This window comes from Gymnogyps californianus, chromosome 16 (genome assembly GCF_018139145.2).
Source record: "Gymnogyps californianus isolate 813 chromosome 16, ASM1813914v2, whole genome shotgun sequence".
Classification (NCBI taxonomy): Eukaryota; Metazoa; Chordata; class Aves; order Accipitriformes; family Cathartidae; genus Gymnogyps; species Gymnogyps californianus.
Window position 1 is genome coordinate 16641971 of NC_059486.1, and position 20702 is coordinate 16662672.

Below are 20702 nucleotides of genomic sequence, written 5' to 3' on the forward strand. Positions count from 1 at the left end.
AGAAGTAATGATGCATTTACACATCAACTCCGCTAGAGTAAAGGAGAGCAGAAATTCACAGACAGGAAAATTAAATGTTGCCAAACGACCCTCCCACAGATAAATGGCTTTAAAGAAAATCCTCAACAGGCTCTGCCTATGAAAACATATTTTCATTCAAGTCTCTTGCACTGTGAAAGACGGATGCTATGGAAACTGCCGCTCAGACTTATGCCTGCACTGGCTTAGTCTACGAGGCAAAGAAATTACAAAGGGCTGTGCCAGGGCACAGTGGTGGGGCTTTTAAGTGTCTGCTTCCCGAAGTTCTCAGGCATTCAGTATTTTCCTTTATTTGGTTTTTCAAAATTCTGGCTGAGTGCAGTCCCCTGCTGCTGCTCCTTCCCCATATGGACAACATTTGTCTTTTGTTTACTCAGCTAGCTGCAATGTGTGCTCTCCCCAAAACCCTTCTTCTCTTTGTTTATATCTAGATTGTACCACACACGATAGTATCATCTGAGTAACTGCATCCTGCTGATTCCAGACCCCGCATACAGACAAACCACTTCAGACCAGCCCATACAGTTTCACCACGCTCATGGAGGGGATGCTTCCCCAGCAAGCTGTTCTTCACGGGAGTCCTCCAGCCTAGGCTTGCCCTGCGCAGGGAACTAATACTGCCAGTGTAGTTGCACATCAGTGGCTCCTGGCTTTTGTCAGAGGCTGAGCCTGCTGAGACATCCTGCTGCCCGAACACAGGTTTGTGTGCACGTGGGGTGGGATGGTGGCATGAAAACACGAGAGCATCCTTTCAGGAACTCTGCAAGGGGACCTGCTGGAGGCACACTGGGCCATGGTCCGTCACACCACGAGCTGGGCCCCTGGGCAGGTCCGTGCTATCCCCAACTTCGTGTCCCGTGTAGTCGTTAGGAGACTGCTCTAGGTCTGTGCGTGACTGTTGAGGGACCTTGGGAACACGCCCGCTTCTGAAGTTCCTTTGACCCTCTTCTGGTCTCCAGCACTGTGCTGTAGCGCAGGCTTTGCTCTTGCTCTGACACCTTCCCACCGATCGCAGCAGGACAATTAGCTGCACCCAGCCGGCGGGGTGAGAAGGCAGAAGCTGCAGCACTGTGCTGCCAATGCAGGAGACGTCACTGGTTCTCTGAAACAAAACTACTCCCTTCCTTCGAGTTCCCAGGCCCCTATTCCTCCTTCTGTGACAGTAGAGGGATTTGTAACAGCAGCAAGCATTTCCGTATAACGAACTGAAAATGGGAATATGTTTTTTAATATTTAAACACGCTCTCTTTTATGCTAAAAGATCAAAGCTATGCACTTCAGCACACACGCTGTATTGCCGTGTGATTCAAGAACAGCTGAGGTGACGTCAGTATTCCTGACATTTCCAAGGAACTGGAGTTCCCCCATCTGATCTGCCAGCTCCCATGCAAAGTGGGTGCCCACATGCCTAATCCTAAGAGCTGGCCTTTTCCCCCTTGCACCTCGGAGTATCTTTCAGGTATACCTGCATGTTCTGGCCACACGCGGGAGTAGCAGTGCGTGTGCTCCCCCACCAGCTCCCTCTCAGCCACAAAGCACTGGAAGTCTGAGTACTATCCAGGAGCAGGAAAGATGTTTGTGATGGATACTTCTCAGAGATTGCTGCCAGCCACTGGAAAACAAACGTCCCTCTCCAAGAGCTTCTCAGAGGAGGACGTGGGAGAGACTTGCTAAGGAGGACGCAATCCCCTGTACGCTTCTGGTTTGTACAAGTGGCAATTGCTGCAGTTCCCTGTGGAACAGCTTTCTTGGAGTCCGCTGAAATACCAGCCACAGTCATTTACCAATAACACCACATGCAAATGATGTCATCATGTAACAGAAGAAGGCTGGTACTCTTTCTGACAGGGGTAAAAAAAGTAAGTTCTCCTCTTTGGAGAGTACATAAAAAAATAACCAGAAAGCGAGGCCATCCGGGGAAAGTAATACGACAGAACTAGAGCTGGAGTGTTTGCAAGGAAGTCCACGACCACTCTCAGTGAGAAGCGAAGGCTGCCTCCAGCTGGGAGCCGAGATCAGCAGGGCTGCAGGAAAGGGCGTATGCAGGTGTACGCTACCAGCGGCGTACGTCGGCGCACAGTATGAATGCGCTAGCGACACTCACAAAATGCTCCAGCCTGTACCTGATATATATTTGCATATTAAGTATTCAACACAAAAATGTTCAAGGTCAGGCTTTAAGACAACTCCCCTCTGGCTTTTGCAGTGCTGAACTGACTTCTTCCCACACTTGCTATTCTAGAAGCATGTCTCTGAAAGGAACAGGACTCTCTCGCATCTCTGCGATGCAGTGGCAGTATCTTAGTAACAATGACAGGAGAAGCTAAGGCATCCACACCAGCTGCCTACTAATTTACACTGGATGTGCCACCAGGTTGTAGGTAATCGTAAGGGCATGACTAAGCTGAGGCAGCCGCCTATAAAACCTTTGCTGGGGGGCTGCACCATCCATGCTTTCAAACAGAGAACCAGCTACTTTAGACACATGCCAGGAAAGGTCCCTTACAAAAGAGTTAACGCCAGGGAGATTGCAGTGATTTATGTGGTTCAGATCACCCCATTCTCAGCAGATCCAAGACCTGGAGGCTAGAGGCTGTAGGCCAGTAAGAGCCTGCTGTGCCATGACTGAGGATAAGGTTTGCGTGTTCTGTCAACATGGCCAGAGGCTGCATTTACACCACTGGGAGACTGGTGTCAATGGAAACTTCCGAGACCATAAAAAAAGTCAAATTCTGTTTAGTTTCATCTGGTCACCAACACTTCCCCTAAGAACAAAGGCACCTTTCACGTGGGAGCAGAAGGAAGATTTAAGTCAGCAAGTTCCAACTGGCAGCGGTATGGGGAAAATATATCGTACCTTCAGCACTTGGTTCTTCCACAGTGGAGGGATGGGACTGGGCGATCCTTGAAGCTCCTTCCAACCCTACGTGTCCTTTTGCTGCCGACTACAAGACAGACAGCGAACAAATATTGACGCTCCCACCACCTGCTAGGAAAAGAAAAAGCAATTCCAATCATCATTTGTCACAGGAACGCTACATTCTGCCACAAAAAGAGGAGCAAGTTCTCAACGACCCCTCACTTCCACAGGGGAAGCTGAGGACAGCTGCCGTACGTTAGTCATTCTTCGCCACAGAATGCAGATTTACACACGACGACTTCTTTGCTTCTCGGGAGCAGGCTAGGGGAACAGACCAGCAACCAGCTGGGTGTCAGGACAGAGAGCAGTGTGCTAACAAATTCTTTCCCAACATCATCCTAGACCAAGAGACTGAAGTACTGAGAGAACTCATGCTTTAATAGACACTGAAATCACAAAGAAAGAAGGCCAAATGCCTTAGCAATTTCAATAAAAATATGAAAATCTTTTTACATGGTAAATTTCATAATATAAAAAGTTTAATGCTGTCTGGAAACAGAGTTTTAATTTACAAAGAAAGTCCATATAGGCCAAACATGGCTAACACTGCATACAAGGAGAGCAAGTGCTAAAGGGCTGCTGCTTGGAAGAGTCTTTGCTGACAGTCCTCTCTGAGTTATCATCTTCAACGCTCTTTTGAAGGAGTTCTGCAACCGAGGGGCCAAGTTTTCCACACACATTTGCAGCCTTTCTGGACAGCATGGCAATGCAATGAACCCGAAACTGCTCAAACCCATTATTACCATCTAGCCTGAAACTACCAGTGTTTCTTAACAGATTCACAGATATTTCTGTGCACCTGGATCTATTCTGCAACTTGAAAGAGATGTTCACCGAAGGAGTTTGACCTAATGAAAGGAAATATGGCCTAGAGTGATATCCGTGGGTGTAGCACCCTTCAATGCTTTTTCCTTGTTTAAGTAAGGTATGATTAAAAAGAAGGAAAATCAGTACCAGGCCAGAGTACAGGGTAACCAACAAAATAAAATTAAACTGGATTTTGATCAGAGAGATTGTTTACTGTTCCCATTTAGTTGGAGCTAAAGACAGTCAATAGAAAATCTGTAATCTCACACAGTAAAACGTACTGGGCAAAACCAAACTAAAATACATTCTATGGCCTTGGGGAATGGTTGCATGTGGCAGGTTTAATCTGAAAGTGGATAATACCTAATTCTTATTGCTCACTGTATTAAGCAGTGTTGTCACTTGTACCATGCACAAATACAACAACGACAAATGCATTTAAACTCCACAGAAGGAATTCTAATATCAAACGGAGAACATGTTATTTTCATTTCCTGAATTTCTCCACATATTGGGCAAACCTGATAAAACTCTTTTTTCCTCACGAAGGGGTTGTTTCTCATTCAGGGGGTGGAGGAGTGAGGCACAAGGTGTGTGAAGTGTCTCCCAGCCATGAGTAAGCATGCATCTTCATGGCTCTCATTAAGCCAATGGAAGTGCCCTGTGTCAAGTCAACGGAAACACATTTCCCAAAGGACTTTTTCTAGTGACACTCACCTTCCATATTTATACAACACCGATTTCCCAGATACTGAACTTCCTCTACATCTGAACCCTTCCCTGTTTCTAATGCTCCCCCTCCTTTAAAAAAACAACAGAAGAACCAGCCCACCCGCCCCGATTTAGCTCTTTCTGAAAACTTTAAGCCAGCATGAAACCTACTGGCAGCATGAAAATGGGTTGTACCAAAATGGCAATATATAATTTCTACAGATTAAAAGATCCTTTAATTATGGAAGTAAAGTACAAGTAAAGAGGCTTATTTCTGGCATGTTATGCAGCACGACAGGGAGTATTTGCTGTTGCTATAAACAAAAAGCTGCCCACTTCCATCCTGGATGTTCCTGGGACGTCGTTTTAGAACAGTTATGCTGGTTAGAAACAGAGTAGGTCACATGGAGTCTCTCAACAGTCTTGTGACCCCAGCAAGTTGCACAATCAGCAATATCACCATCTACATGATGGGTAGACGCTGTACTGACTCATTTTTGGCCCACTGTTCTAATTTTTCCTGCCAAATGACGAGAAGATGATATCTAGCACCAAACCATCACAGAAAGATGTAATGTACAGACAAATAACTTGCGTCATATGAGTTGAACAGATTTACTCAACTGTTTTGCTACATTGCATAATGTGAGTAGATGAATAACTACTCTTTTTGTCTTTCTGCACCGATACTTTTGTGATCATCCGTCCCTTGTTAGCTGACTGTAACAACACAGCCGTATATTCTTTGTCTTTAGTGCTTGTGTTAATTTCTTGTGATGGCAAAAAGGAAAACATTCTCCCAAAACCAGTGGATTCTAGAATATACTCAAAGCAAGCATTTGATATATGCACCATGAGTAAGCTGAGCCTAAGTAATTTTATATTCCGGTATCAGAATTGAATCCTCTGTCCTGCTATCATGCTTTTCCTCCAACATCTCTAAGAAAATCACAAATGATCAGATCCATATTTTCAAGAAGAGCATCCAGACACGATAAGTGCAACAATGATCTGCATCAGCAATGTGCCCCTAATACTTTTACAGAGCTGACTGCACTCACCATTCAGGTAGTCAGTTGCAAGACTGGAAGCTGACTTAAGATCCAGCTAAAACTCAGGGCCTAATTAATTAAGCCTCACAACACCTCTGTGAGGTAGGTAGGTAAGTATTACTATCCCCATTTAGATAGAAAGGGAAGACGAGGCACGGAGAGGTGAAGTGATTAGCCTTCAGTCACTCAGCGAATTTTGGGAGTGCAGAATAGAAACCAAAAGCCTTGGTGATCCAGTGCTCCGACTTCATAGCACATGGCCTGTGAAATACTTTGCTTGGATCTAAGTGTGCAGTGTGGCTGAGTTAATGCTACCACATGCCCACAGTCTTCAGTGCATGTAAATTACCATTTTGATTCCGATTACATCACTGCATTCAATAGCCGCTCAAAAGAAATAATCTCCAACTTGATCCATAACACCTGAACGCCATCTAGCCTAGGAAAGCTTACTTTACACATCACCCCTGGGGTGCTCTTGGTTCTCTTTTCTCCACGGATCAGAGGACGCACAGGTTCTGCGCACAGCCACTCTGCTTGCTGCCTCATGTACGTGCTCTGACTGCACTGACGTCTGCTTAGACCGGTATACTTGCTCCAAAAGAAACTTGCTTCCACTGCAGGGGAAAGGTTTGCAGACCTGCCCGTGATGAGCTACGTGGAATGATTTAGCAGGATCAGTGCAGGATTTATTTGGTCAGGTGACTCCTAAATCACATACACTGATGTCACATTCCTGCCTATTGTGGAACTGTAAAATAATGTTCTGAGCTTCACTGTCTGTAACCCTTTTCTGTGCACACTTAGCAGACAGAAGACATCTGTGCTGCCCAGCTACTTGCCAAGATGAAAATTCCACCTTCATAACGCTGTGTGCCAGAAAGATCAGAGCATTCAATAAAACCAGAACTTGTCTCTCTGACACACGCTCACTACCTGACGCTGAAGCTCACCTTGCTTGTTATGCCCCGAACATTCTTGCTGAGCAGACCAACCAGCAAATTATCACCTGAAAGGTTTCCCTCCAGAAAGAGAGTTACCCGAGATGCAGGTTTTATAACAGGGCACCTCTGTTCTCTTGTCTTTGTTTCACCAGCCTCTAAATGATGCAAGAGAACTGCCAGTATCATGCTGCTATGGAGTTTTATTGCCAGCAATTTCTTGTGTTTGGCTAACTTGGCAGAGATATGTAGAGGTATGTTATCTTGTCCTCTCTGTCAGCCTTCGAAAGCAATCAAATAAATGGCTTGTACTTCTCCGGGCAGAAACTTGTGCATACTTTGCGGTATACATGAAAGTTCTGCCTCCTCTCACTTCCCTCTCCAATCCCTGATATGTGTAATTTCTGTATAAAAAGCCAGCTGTAAAACCTCCTGTTAGGTTAAGAAATACAAGTAGGTGGCTTAAAAGCTAGTATTTTATAAACAGACAACTAGATTCATTGGACCTGTTGCTGCAAATACTGAACACTACATAGAACCTGTTATCAAGTGAGTCTGGCCAAGGTCCTGATAAGGGAAACTAAAACCCATCTGTGTAAGGCCCATGTTCCTACGCAGTGACAGACAGGGCCAATCTGTCACATTCCTGTGCATTGCCAACTGTGGGTATGACCACGGATTCTTAGCTAATGGTTCTGTATTGATAAAGGCAAGTGGGCAGAAGCAAATACTTCAACAAGACTGTAAGTCATCGGCTGGTACTCAAGACATTTCAACATTTGGAGGAAGGAAAAAATCTTCCCGGTGACAAAAATTTATAACCGTTCCCAGATGGCAGCCTCAAGGGGCGTGCGGTTCCTGGAGTGCTACTGGAAGGTGGAGAATGAGTTGATGTCACTGCATTTGTAGTTTCAGGGCGCCTGTGTCCATTTGGAGGGTTCTTTTGTGGAGAAGCAAGGTGTTGCTCAATAGACAGGTCCTTTAGTTCCAGCTTATCTGCACTTTCTTCTTTGCTGTGCCGTGGAGATAAATTGAGCAAGCTGAGGACATCTTTCTTAGAAGTCATTGTTCCAGGAGCTCCTCGGAGAATCTTTATTGGGCCAGTGGAGTGATGGGGAGTGCTTTGCCAGAACATCTTTAAGTTGTGAATTGCTTGCACTTTTTCATCAATGGCAGCCATTTTTAATTTGTCTATGTCTGGGGCATCAGCTGGACTTGAGCGAGCAGAACCAGCTGAGGAATAAGAAAGAGCAGGAGATGGAGTGCTGCCACCAGGAGACTGATGCCCTGAGCTTGGAGAGATATTTCTGGGTGATTTAGAAATATGAGCACTGTAGGGAGAGCTGGGGTACTTGAGTTTGAAGTGAGGCTGCTCAGTTAAGGACCCATGTGAATCACAACTTGGAGATGGCTGCCCACTGTATTGGCCTGTGCCTTCTTTGTTCGACATCTCCGATGTCGTAGGGCTATTATAGCCAGAACTCACTTTCTGAAGGGATGAACTCCTTGTTGGAGGCTTTGGTTTAATTGCAAGAGGTGAAGACTGATTCTTCTGACTAGAGCTGACTGGCCGACTGAATGCACTGGTCTCTGAAGATCTGAATGCAGACACACCCGCTGGGGTGGAAGCCCCATCATCTGAATTGTTGCTCTTGCTTATTTGGCTGCTGCTTCTCTGAAGGCGTTCAACAGCAATGAGGTGACTCTGAGTTTCCTCCAGAATTTTTTGGGCCAACTCTTGCGGATCAAGCTTTGGATTACTGTCCTCCTGGGATTTGACAGTGCTGTCAGTCTCAGTGCTAGACTGGTCAGATTCCCCAGTATCAGAACTTGCAAGTTTCCCAACTTTTTGGAAAGGTGAATTTGGACTGGGAATAAGAGTCATTTTAACAGGAGAATTTGGGGTACTTATGCTCCCTTTGGAGTTGACAGACTCTTTAATGCCTCCAGTCTGACCAGTTTTGGGCTGTTTGTGATCAGGGGAAAATCGTGGTTTTATGTTTTCTTGGTAACTGGCCAAAGGCTCGTTGCTGATTATGGAAAAACCTTCGTACTCTTCCTCATCTTTGCTGGGTACAGTGCTGGTTTGTGGTGACAACTGGCTCTGTACTGCAGACCTGTGTGGATAGATGTTCTTGGGCCTCTCATAGTCCTGGCGTCCCCTGTGTCCCACACCGTCTGGCATGCTCTCTGGCTTGGAAACAAAACTCATGGAAGAAGCAATGGAGCTCAGGCTATACACAGAAATGGCATCTGATGCAATGCTGTCTGGACAAGTAGGAGAGAATGGAGGGTTTTGATACTGGGGTACAGGGTTGGAAATAGACTGAGCAGAAGCCAGTGACTCTAGTGATGAGGAACTGTCCAGGCTAAGGCGCTTAGGCAGCTCTGTAGAATCTAAAAAAGAAAGAAAAAGAAAAAAAAAAAAAAGTACAAACATGCCCCTAGATACACAGTAAAACCAAACAAAACCAGGTAATGTTCTATGAGAATTAAGAGGAAATGCTACAAAACATGCATTCAGACTCTATGCTACTTCAAAAAACCCAACTACTACTTAGGTCAGAAAAAAACCCTGTGCACAGTCCAGGAAATGCACAGGCAGGGACCTCAGTTCAGGTATCCTGGATGAAACTCGTCAATTCATTATCATTTTATATCTCAAAAACAAGAGTTATACATCCTCCAGTTGCTGGACTCTATTCCCAGCTTTGGCCTCAGCCGAGTCTTAGCGTTTGCTTCCCACATAAAAATAACATCTGCTGCACCCGTTGTAGGGTGTATGGTCTGCATGACACGTGTGTGATGATGTATGTGTGATCTCTGCAAAAGCTAAGAGTGTGAGATTTCAATAGAAGCCATTCTGATCAAATCATCAGATGATACAGGAGCAAAAACTACTGTAAGTAGCTTTACCAAAAAGTGCCAGCAAGGATTGCAGAGCAAAGTGCATGGTCCTCCTATTAGCTTGTTTCCCAGTTTTCAGAATCACCTCCTCTTGGCCAACTTCACAAAGGTCAAAACCTGTAGAGGAATATGGAGCAGAAAATCACACCTCATAGAAAGATCCAATGTCTTAAACAAGTGTGATCTCATTTATAACACAAATAGAACAAATTGATACGAGATCCTGCAGTGTCCTGGAATGATGACTCTTCACCTACAACGTAGTTTGTTGGTTTGTTTTTATTACTGTTTAGGACGCCTTCTCCAGCAGGTGTTGGGAGCTTTATGGTGCTGGACTGTGAACACATACACATGAACAAATCACTCCTGTCCAAACTGACAGACAAAATGCACTAGTCAGTACTTTTTTAGTCGCAAATTATTTGGAATTGTCGGGGAATAATATACTAAACACATCTCAGGGGACAGTGTCCCACAGGCCCCTACCATTCATCATTAATCCAAAGTTTTCTCACAGGAATGGGTCTGAAGAAGAGGACAGACCTTGGAATTTAGCAAACGAGGGCTGGGCTGCAGGAGTCATGACTGTGTGTGAGAAACGATGCCTGGCTTTTACGAGCTTCTCAAGCAGTCTTCTTGGATGTTTCTTTTTGCAGCGTTGCCTCTTCCCTGCAATGCCTTTTTACTAACTCTAAGCAAGGTCCAAGCCAGAATAAAATCTAGTTTGATATTTAGTTCTCATCTGCCTTTTCTGCAGGATGTAGACCCTGGTACATACTATCACCCTGGTATGTCCTACCCTTGCCCAGTACACAGGTTTCCCTGCCAAAGGAATGACTGGTTCACTTCAGAAGCAGAGGCAGCCAGAAGTAAACTCAAAAGTATGTATTGTGAACAAGAGGGGAACAGGATCCTGAAATAAAAACTGGGGCTAAACCAACTTGATAGTACCAAGCTGCTGTAAACCCTGAAATCCATGTTCTGCTGACTCAGGAGATGTTTTGGTGCATGAGAGAAAAATGCACCTTACCACTGGCCAACCAGTGAGCAAGAGAGCTCTGGGCGTGCGAACTGGCAGAGACGTACTGAGCAGTCAGGGATCGCATCCAGAGATGCAAAGACCAAACAGCACCCAGACAAACAAATCTAGAGCTGTGAGTCTCATCACTACTTCAGGCCACCACATGAGACACGAGCAATAGTTTTAGAAAGACAATGGAAACAAGTTTTTTCCTACCTAGAGCTGCCAGAAACTCATGACAGCCAGGTAGCCTCCAGAGTTGGACACTGATGGAAACCTGGATTGGTGCAGAGGAGAAATCTTGCTCCTTCTCGCCTGCCTGAAGTTGAACCAGGACTTGATGCAGCTGAAGGTAACAACATAAACATTAGCCATTCCTTACAAATCACATCACCGCTTTTCCGACAGTCGCAGCTAAGGAAATGCACTGCAAACACCCCTTTCCCTATGCACCCATATATTCAGCTGCTGCTCCTGAACAGAACAGAGAGATGAAAAGGTCTGGGCAGAGGGACAGTCCAGGGACAGCAACAATGGACGAACTTGAACAGCAGCAAAGGCAGGGACAGAACAGGGGTGAGGGCTGGGGGGTGTGGCCAGTGGAAACTGAGCAAGAAGGAAGCACAGCAGGAAAATCTGTGAAATGCAAGAAAAGGAAAGAGATACTTTGGGGCTGCTCACAGCAATATACTAAAGCCCATTCCATGACTGAGCCATACTCCTTATGCAAATCCCAAGAAACACATTCTCAGCATTTAACTGGGCAGAACAAGTCATATGAAACCACGGAAGACTTTCCTAATACCTCCATGGCCTCCAGGAAAGAAGTTTCTCAACTATGCCCAAGGGACAGGAGTAGCAAAGCAGAGAAAAAATGTGTTTATGAAGATCTGACACAAATTAAGGTGCCAGGATCCCACGTAATTAAAAAACACAGCCAGGGCAGGAAGGATGGAAAGTCATTAATCAGGGACCAGCTAACCTCAGGACCACCCATCTCTTACAGCCCACAAAAGCTTACACAGTCTCTTCCACAGTAGCACTATGGAGCAAATTCCAGGCCTGAAAGTGGGTTGAAGACACTATGCAGCACAGGGAAATGGGTCTGCAGTGACCAAGGCATTTTATCCTGCACAGCAGTGTCGTTCCCCAGTGCATGTAATACTCACCATTCCCACCATATTTTTAACAGCCTTCGGGCAGCAGATAACAAGAAAGGAAAAGAGAGGAGAAAAGAAAGAAAGAACACAGGTTATTCTGTGCTACAAAATGCCTGTGATCGGGAACCCTGCAGTGACACATCCACATGCAAACCAGCATCCCGACTGCAAGATGCTCTATCCAGAGAAAGAAGGGAGCAATGGAAATGGCTTGAGCTGTGAATCAGGAGTCCAACAGCGTGGGAACAGGCAGCTGGAATCTGGGAGTGCCCAGCTCATTACAATCAACTCAGACAGTTAGCAGGCAGATACTCAGGCCAACCCACATTCTGGCAGAAGGCTGAACATAAAACAAGCCCTTCTCTTGTTTTCTCTGGGATACATTATTGGCACTTAATGCAGTCAGCAATCCCTAGCTTTTCCTTCCACATGCAGTAGTACTGAAGTTCTCTCTTTTGTGGTTCCTGCCTTCTGTTTTGCACTAAAAATAAGCATTTCTATCCAGAGCAAAAGATCAGGCTCCCTGCCTTGCTGCTTCACTAATGCCAAGAGCACCTGCTCCCTTATGATGCCTATCACCCATACGGGAAAGACAGTAAGCAACACCCACTGACTGAACTGTCAGTCATTACACTTCAGTTTTGAACAAAGTCTTCTCTCCTTTGGGACAGGCAGAGCCTTAGCTGCTCACCCACTGAACTGCTGAGAGGAAGGAGGGGAAAAAAGCAAGTAACCGCAGAGGAAGGGAGAGCTAAGTTGAAAAACCCTAACTTGTAACCGGATAGACTCTTGTGCAAAAGGAAATTCTGCCTGGGGTTTGGGCTATAGAAAAACATTTGCAAAAACAATGCAATACCTCTGCCAATATTTATTGCATGGGGCAGCTGAGGAAATGGTGAGTGCATCTTTTGTTAGTTGTGTACAGCCATCTGACTGTTTTTCCTTGGGTGATTTAATTATCTGGGGTAAGAAGACAATCGTGAAGTAATCTCATGGACACTGTAACACATTCCCATCTATCGGAATGTTGTCTTCTACTCATCACATCCCTTTGACTCTGGGCCTCCCTCTGGTGGCAATGAGGAAAAAATAATCCTGCTATTCAACCACAGAAGTCTCAGGCACCCACAAAAGAGCCAAGGCAAGAAAGCAAAATGCCATAAAGGACAAGCCATTAGAAATATCTCATGTGCTACTGTAGATCATAACAAGAAACCCTTTCCTTGAAGCAGACTCAGTCTAATGGATTGACAAAGCAGGCTTCTTAGTGGGTAACAGCAAAGCTGGGGTTCGTTCTTTGCATTTTGTGCAGAGACACTCAACATGACAGAATGAAGGGGAGCCCTCTGAAGCTATACAGAGATAATCCCAGCTACCCACCACAGTACTTCCCTAGAACACTTTCGCATGGGGAAAGGGGAAAAGAAAGTGAGCTATACACCCATTCACTATGTGCAGCGTGTTCATTTACTAAAGCAGGCAAATGATCAAGATAAACCTCATTAGAGGAGCAATCAGGACAGTAAGAAACATGTAATGGAAAGCCAGTCAGGCTGGTGGCGCAGAGGAAAGTTAGGTTAGGCTAGGCATGCTAGAAAGACTGGGGAGAGGGAGGAATGTGAAGGAGACTGGGGGGAGCAGGAAGGGGTCCCATAGCCACAGGTGGCACTGCCTTTCTCTTAAAGACCGTGAATCCTTCCAGCAGAGCTATGAGCATGCACACCAGGAGAAGCACAGGCTCAGTAAGTTTTCTGACAGAACTTGCGTTGTCCAAAGTCAACTATACCTTGGGACTTTGGCAATTACAGTGGACAAAGACCAGCCAACGTGGGCCCTAGACAGGATGGCCAAATAGCAGTTAGTGGTTCTGCCATTCATTTCCCATATTTTGCTTCCCCCTCACTGCAGCAGGTATCATGTTTTCACTTCTGTCACTGAATGGGGAGACCCAAGGCCATGCAGCCCAGTAACATACCCGCATTTTTGTCTTCCGGACACACATTTTCATTCACAGAAACAGGCAAGTTTAGAATTTCAACCCTGAAGTCTTCTAGCAAGCTCTGGGTTGATAAACCAGGGCATAAACCATTCTGTGCATTTCTATATTTACTGACCTGGGAAGAACCATTAGGAAACTGGTACTGGAGGAAAACCTCCCAACTCACCCTGTTGATAAGCTGTTCTCCTGTTTCTGAAGCTGTGATAAGTTTACAAAGTGCCTGAAGTGCAGGGTTAGGCAAACCTGAAAAACATCAGCAGAAACAGGGACTGTTTAGCACGTGTTTCTTGACTGCTAGAAATGCAACAACCTGAACAGAACACAAACTCGGCTAATTCCTAAAACCTCTCCCCCACATCACTGAACAGTTCTGGAAGCAGCAGCAATTTCCAGAAAGCAAAAGGTTTTCTCACTTTGCATCTGATTATACATTTTCTGACTGAGAGCTGGGAGAAAGGAATAGTCACATCATGCTTCTCAGATACTGGACCCAGTAGTAAATGATTTCCATCTGTGTCAAAATTTTCAGTAAACATTTACTTCTAGAACTTCTACCCTGTTAAATACTTTTATTTCATTGATGTGAAACATGACCGTTTTACAGGGTTGCATCAAAGAAAGGCAGGGAAAGGCTGATGCCTGCTTGGACACAGCCCATAGCAGGCCTGCTTCTTACCTAGGAGGGACTGTATGGTGGTGCTGCACTGCTGTAGCCGGTCACCAGGGTCAGAGGTTGGGAAGAACACTGCTGCCGGGAGGCCACTGGCTGGAGGGTCCAACCGAAATCCTACCGCAGTGAGTAGTGCCTGCCAGCCTGGAATGCCACCAACTTTATTCTCCACGCTTTGTTGGGAGGTATACATGGAGTTGTGCTGCCCATTCTGGATTCGCTGCAATGATTTCTCCACCTTTGGGGAAAATACAGCATTAGCTTATTTTATAAGGGATTGTTACTAACCGCCTCTTTTTACACAGTGAAGAGGCAGGAACAGCAGGCTGAGAGACAGCAAACCCAATGCTGAACCTGGTCCGTCTTACACAGAAGAATGTTAGCGCCCTTGAAAACAGAGGCTCCAGTAACTCAGCACTCACAGCTGTAAAATCGCTGTGATGAGTGTCAGTATTCTCTGCGATGCTGGGGAAAGCAATGTCACAGGAAACTAAGTACCAGTTTGATTGTGACAGTTTCCTATAAGCCTGGCAGCTGCATTTCTCCCCAAAAGATGACTCACTTTCAGGTTCCAGTCTCTTGCGTACACTGCTTATTACCAGGCAAGAGTCTGCAGCTATATGGTAAACAGTAAAGAGAGATGTGTGTCCACAAAACCCAGCAACTGGAATGACTAGCAATATTCACAGGTTTCCATCATCCTATGGACACTCCACATTCCTGTGGGACCACAGAAGACACACTGGAAAGAAAAGTATTAGAAGTCATGAGAGATTATGCTAGCCATCTGGCAGTTTGGCTTCAGTCCTGCTGCTCCCCACAACAGGCTACTGGCACATATGGGGACAAAAGTGCCTCTTATCTTCCAAGTATGCAAAGAGACAGCAGTCACTGTGCTCTGCATCTCCATGACTGCAATGTTTATAGCTATTTTCTTGTAGAAACAATTAACCCCAATGATTATCTCATTTTTAAAGCAGAGACCCAATTCAACAGCTAATGCAAACCAGATGGGTCTGGGGAGGATTTTGTCACAATACAATGCAAGACTTTGCTTACTTTGCCTCTTTTTGCTCTGGACACTTCATCAGGTGTCCCACTCTTTTCACACTGACCCAGAGTTTTCACAAGAGACTACCTTATGGTAAGGGAAAAGGGTTGAAGGTATATATTCAAGTGGGAGTGGCTACACATCAGGGTGTTTCTCTTCCCATTCATCATTTACAGATGCATACCCACAGGTAACATTATCTCACAACTACATGGGCTGCAATGCCCCTCCTTGTGCCTGCTGGGTGTGGTAGCGGTTGCTTTCTCTTACCAGATGTAGCAGGACACGCAGAGCGTCTCGTGCCCTTTCAGGGTGCTGCAGAATCTCAGTCAGGGCCTGTCCTACTAGTGAAGAAGGGCTGTTCAGCTTCATATCACTCCCAATAAGCATGAAGCCTGCAGGATTCAGAATAAGAGACACTCAATCCCCTTTTGTTACAGAAAATGTTCAAAATGGAAGCAGATATCCTCTGCCCTCTCAGACTAATAGCATAGTGGTTTACTGAGCTCTGCAGAGTGATATTCTTTTCCCAGAGCAGCTGCCCACTCCCTGCCCAGTCCCATCGACTGAACTTCCAGAAAGCTTCTAGATGCTTCTTACTGTCCTCTTCTATTAAATCAATAGTATTTTCCTGTTCAAGCAAGCGGAAAAACACTGTATTGCAGCTAAACTTGTCCTAGCATGCTCCATGTCTCCTTTACAGCAGTGGAAATCAATAGATGCTAAACAGTGTTTGCAGAAACAGAACTCAGAAAACTGAGAGCTTTCCCTGTCTCGGTCAGAAACCTGTCTGGGCTTATGCACCATCTAAATGCTAGATTCTCCAAATGTCAGCACATGGAGCTCTGCCTGCCCCTTCTCATCCACTGCAGTGACGTACGCGGCTGCCTGTCCTCGCTCTGGTGCTCTATCAGAGACTCACCATCAAGAGTCGAAGGTGAAAGTCAGGGATTGTGTGTAATGACCTTGCTTACATACCACGGAAGGGGCAGTACTAAGACAGCCTGAGTAGCTGGAAGCCTCTACTTGGTGGTGATGCCAAGCACCCAGGTCCATGCTCATTCTGTTTTGCCTAGGAAGCAGTCACTTTTTTTTTTTTTTTAAAAATGTTCTTCCCTTTTGAGATAGAAAAACCTTGGAAGGAAAATAAAATACGAAGTGAACTGTGGACTGTAACCTAAACTCAGCTCCCATCTGGTGTTGTCTGAATCACATCCTAACGCTGGACTCAACATTCCTGAAATCACTCTGTGACTAACTCTAAGTGCTCATTTTAACAAGCTCTAGTGAGTTTCCCACTCCTCCAGCTACATACAAGTTTACATCAGAGCCATACTCACAACAGCTTCCCTATTTAAAAAACATGGTACTACTGCCTGTGCAAAAAAAATCCATTTGGGGAATGCCGGCAGCTTTCAAAAAACAGGACTTGTGCCAGGGAAAAAAAATGCAGGTTATTTGTACATATCCCTGTAATAACACTGTTGAACTCCAAGACTTTGTCTTTCTGAATCTCAACTCACTCATCTAATTGAGAGGGAGCAAGCACCAGCACTCCACCACAGAGCTTACACTGCTGAGAAACTTCCAGTGGAGTAAGATCTACAAGGTTAATGTCACAGAAATCATAGCTACTGGTTGCTGCTGCAACTTCCAGAAGTACTACTCTTGCCTCCTTGTTTGAGTTTCACTAAATTCTCAATGAGAAGGTTCTGTAAATTTGCTCCAGCTAACTCCATCCCACGTACACAGGAAACGTGACCCTACAGATTTCAAACATAGGGAACGAGTTATTGTATTGCACATTATTTCTTTCCAGTCATGAAACTGTTGTGATGAAACACACTTCACCTCACAATTGCTTTAAATTATATCAAATTCATAATCCACTTGCTATACACAGTGAAATACTGATGTTTTCCACGACACTGACATTCAGCCACACTCATTTGAATCAGGGTCTGAAACATGGGTGCTGAATTCTGGGAGAGAGCACAGGGCACATGCTACTCCCAGCTACCTGCTAGCACTGCTCCCTGCTTAACTCAAACAATTTGGCATAAGAGCGCTTTGTAGAAACCCTGTCTTGTTTGTCAAAAAGCAGATTCTTCCTACCTGCCCAGTTGGACGGATGGGAGAACTGCTTGCTGCTCTGTACAGTTTTCATCGCTTCTCCAAGGGCTGCACTGGCTTTCATCCCATTTAAGAGGGAGGAATAGAAGGCATGCACAAACATTTTGGAAGCAGCCACAGGAACAGGCCAGAGTGACACTAGGACACACTGAGCCCCAGCAGCCAGGAATGCTCTTGTCAAGCCAATGACTCCATCAGCAGTGACTTTGCTGTTGGATTCTTGGTAAGAGCCAAGAACCACTAATTTGACAGGAAGCCGCAGATCCAGGACATCAGCTGCTGTAAGGAGAAACTCCTGAAGAGGAGGGCAGTCTGAGATGCTCTCCACATCACTGGCATCATCCTGCATCCGAAGGGATTCTGGGATTGTGTAGGGGTTCCCAAAAGAACTCTTGCTGCTGGCTGGATTGCTGTCAGTGTTGGGTGTCAGGACCAAAGCAGCCAGTTTCCAGGAGACATGGGTTGCAAAATGGACACATTCTGCCTGAGTGAGGGCGCTCATGACCCTCTCTTTTGTTGCTGCACTGCCAACCAAGGGCTGGCAGCCAAGTAACTCAGATACCATATATGCTTCCTCTTCTGCAGAGGGCATAGGTCCCCATAGCCACCTGTCCATAACTGCTGAAGGGAGCTTGGGATTTCCTATGACAGCTGCCATTGAGGTAGAACTGGAGTAAGCAGGAGTATTCTTCCTCGCATGGGACTACAGAGAGAATGAGAAAGAGAAAGAGAAAATGGCATTCAAAGATCTGTTTGTTATGGTGCTGGTAATAAAATATCCTGTCTCTGGCTCTGAACAGAAGTCTGGCTGTCATAATTGCAAGAAAACTTTGCGTTTCTTTAGTTTCTTCCATTTAACTATTCCAAGGAACATCTCCACTTGAGTCCAGTCAAGATTTCTATCCCCACATCTTGGGTGAACAGATAGATAAGAACAGAAAGCAACAGACTTAGCCCAGGTCCCTTTGAGGGCTGTAGCAGAGCTACAAAAGCATAAAGAAGATCCCAGCTTCCCACCTTACAGGAAGACTACTTGTAATCACTCACTAACTGGTTTCTCGCACCTGTATTTCAAGAATCAGTATCACCACTGCCAGCGGCATGGTGCTCCATGCAACTGATTACTGGGGCCTGATACTGAACAGAAAAGCCTAGTTCCCACAGCAGTAATGCTGACAAGGTTCAGACCCTTTTGCTGTTCCAGTGACTGTTTAACCCAGTGCAAGCCAAGACACACAGCAGAACACTGCTCAGCAAGAGCAGATGTGGCTTAGGGCATTCTCCCTGGAGACCCGGGCCTTTGAAATGCTGATGCCAAACATCAGCATGAAGATACTTCTGCAGGATTTGCCTGTGGTATTTGCTTTGCCTTATAGCTTCAGTGTCATGAGCCATTAGTGGCCTTCTCCACACAGAAAGCTAAAATGTAGGTAAACATACCAGAAATGTGATAGGACGGTCAGCTTGCCAAGGAAGCTCAGTATAGATCACAAACACCTACATTTCTGCAGTCTGCCATGTAGTTCCACACCCCCAGACATGCTATCCTTTAGACGAGGATATCCAAACGATCCATTCCCCTTGTTCTTCCTGGCATGCCTGGGCCTGTGATTTTGTGCTGCACGAACTACATCATAATCTACTTCAAAGCTGTGGTGCTCAATATGCTCATCAGAACTGGGAGTGCCTCGGGAGGGTGGTACATTTGTGGTTTCTATTCTTGTGTCTGGCGTAGCAGGACAGAGCTGCCGCTTTTCTAGCATGTACAGGAACCTGCACCCCACAGGAGAAGTTCTATGAGAGAGGTTTTATAAGGCAATGTCAGACCTTGGAGCTGGGATTCAGCGACTGGATGGATGGCACTGCAATGAGGCTGAAGCGCTCGTAGAGGTACTCATTGGAGGAACTGCCCTTCAGGAGAGCAAATGGAATGAGGTACAGTTCTCCCTCCAGAACCAGTATCAGCTGGCGGTGGCGGCCAACAGGCCCACTGGAATGCATCAAACCCTGAAAAGAGAAGAGAGAGAATCAGTTCGGCCCTTTCACTCCATCAGTGCCTCAGCCTGCACTTTCCAAGCATCAGGCTCTAGTCTGACCCCACGTCAGGTCTGGAAATATCAACATCAGAATTACGCTCCATGTGAACACAGATGCGGTGAGAGGTGAATGCACATTGGCACAGGACACATCTGTACAGCTGGACTGTTGCTCACCTGTGCACAAGCAGTCCCACTGAAATGAATGAGACTCGTGCACACTGACACGCTGTACAGATCTCGGTTGTCACACCCAGGCTCAGCAAGCGTGCCGGGGCCCAGCCTCACCACAATACAGCAACTCCTTCCCCTCCAGCGTAACATCTTTGTTAACCCCAACCACCTATGTCTTGTCAATATTATTATCACCTTATCCTTTGAAAGAGAATATTCTTTCTGATATTGAATTTCAAAATAGTTATTTCCTATATAAGAGCAAACAATCTACAGATAGACTGTGTCTATGACCTGCGCTTCAAGACACTTGACACTGTAATCAACCCGGAGTCACAAATAGGTCTAAACAGAAAGTATCTTATGGATGGAGAAGTGAGGCAGAGAGATTAATAAACAGGGAACACACAGCTGGGCACAAGAAGTGGCAACTGCTCCTGATCCCATGTAACTGTGGGAATTTCACTCTTATTTATCTAGTGTATCGTAAAAATAATTCGTTATCACCCCAGGAAAGAGTAACTTCAAACCACTGAAATTTGCTCCAGCTTAAACACTTGCAGCGCACACAAAAAAAGTCTAAAGGACTCTCATGCAAAACGGCAGTAAATTTCTAAGCAATTCTACACCTTTAAGCTAGAGTAGCAGCCGTAGCTTGGCCTAGCAAATAAACCATCCATTTGAAGATGAAACTTTTAGCACAAGCTTGGATGAGACCAAGTCCTCAACTTGACATAGTTTTAGAGATAACGAGTTCAACTAGTGTTGTTCTATTTCTGTCTAGACTGCTTCTAGATGTTCCCAAAGGCAAGCTAACTTTGCAGTGTTCACTGCAGGATGGAGACAAGGATCTAGTATGCAGGACTAGATCCTTGTCTCTAGATTCTCAATTCTTTTGAGAATTTTCATTTTAAGCCATTTTAATTGCCATCAGATGTAGCAAACATCTGTTTTGTCAGAAGGAAAACAGCTACTCAGGCTGCTCAGCAAATTAAGACAAAACTGCCTGACTCCATTCCACGTAGATTTCGGAACCAGCTTCCAATGCCTCCAAACATTACCTCTTCCTGATGCAAATTCT

General features: G+C 45.5%; 1 protein-coding gene across 1 annotated transcript in view; it reads right to left on the bottom strand.

Annotated features, from left to right (window-relative positions):
* Positions 1 to 3316: 3316 nt before the first annotated feature.
* TTC28 (tetratricopeptide repeat domain 28) overlaps positions 3317 to 20702 on the bottom strand; it is a 132824-nt gene continuing 115438 nt past the window's right edge. The window contains exons 14-22 of the mRNA XM_050906812.1: positions 19239 to 19418; positions 17394 to 18114; positions 15549 to 15673; positions 14234 to 14465; positions 13724 to 13800; positions 11568 to 11591; positions 10615 to 10744; positions 9387 to 9494; positions 3317 to 8867 (exon numbers count right to left, since the gene is read on the bottom strand). Coding sequence (XP_050762769.1) covers positions 7243 to 8867; positions 9387 to 9494; positions 10615 to 10744; positions 11568 to 11591; positions 13724 to 13800; positions 14234 to 14465; positions 15549 to 15673; positions 17394 to 18114; positions 19239 to 19418 — 3222 coding nt within the window. The 3' untranslated portion in view covers positions 3317 to 7242. The remainder of the gene's footprint in view (positions 8868 to 9386; positions 9495 to 10614; positions 10745 to 11567; positions 11592 to 13723; positions 13801 to 14233; positions 14466 to 15548; positions 15674 to 17393; positions 18115 to 19238; positions 19419 to 20702) is intronic.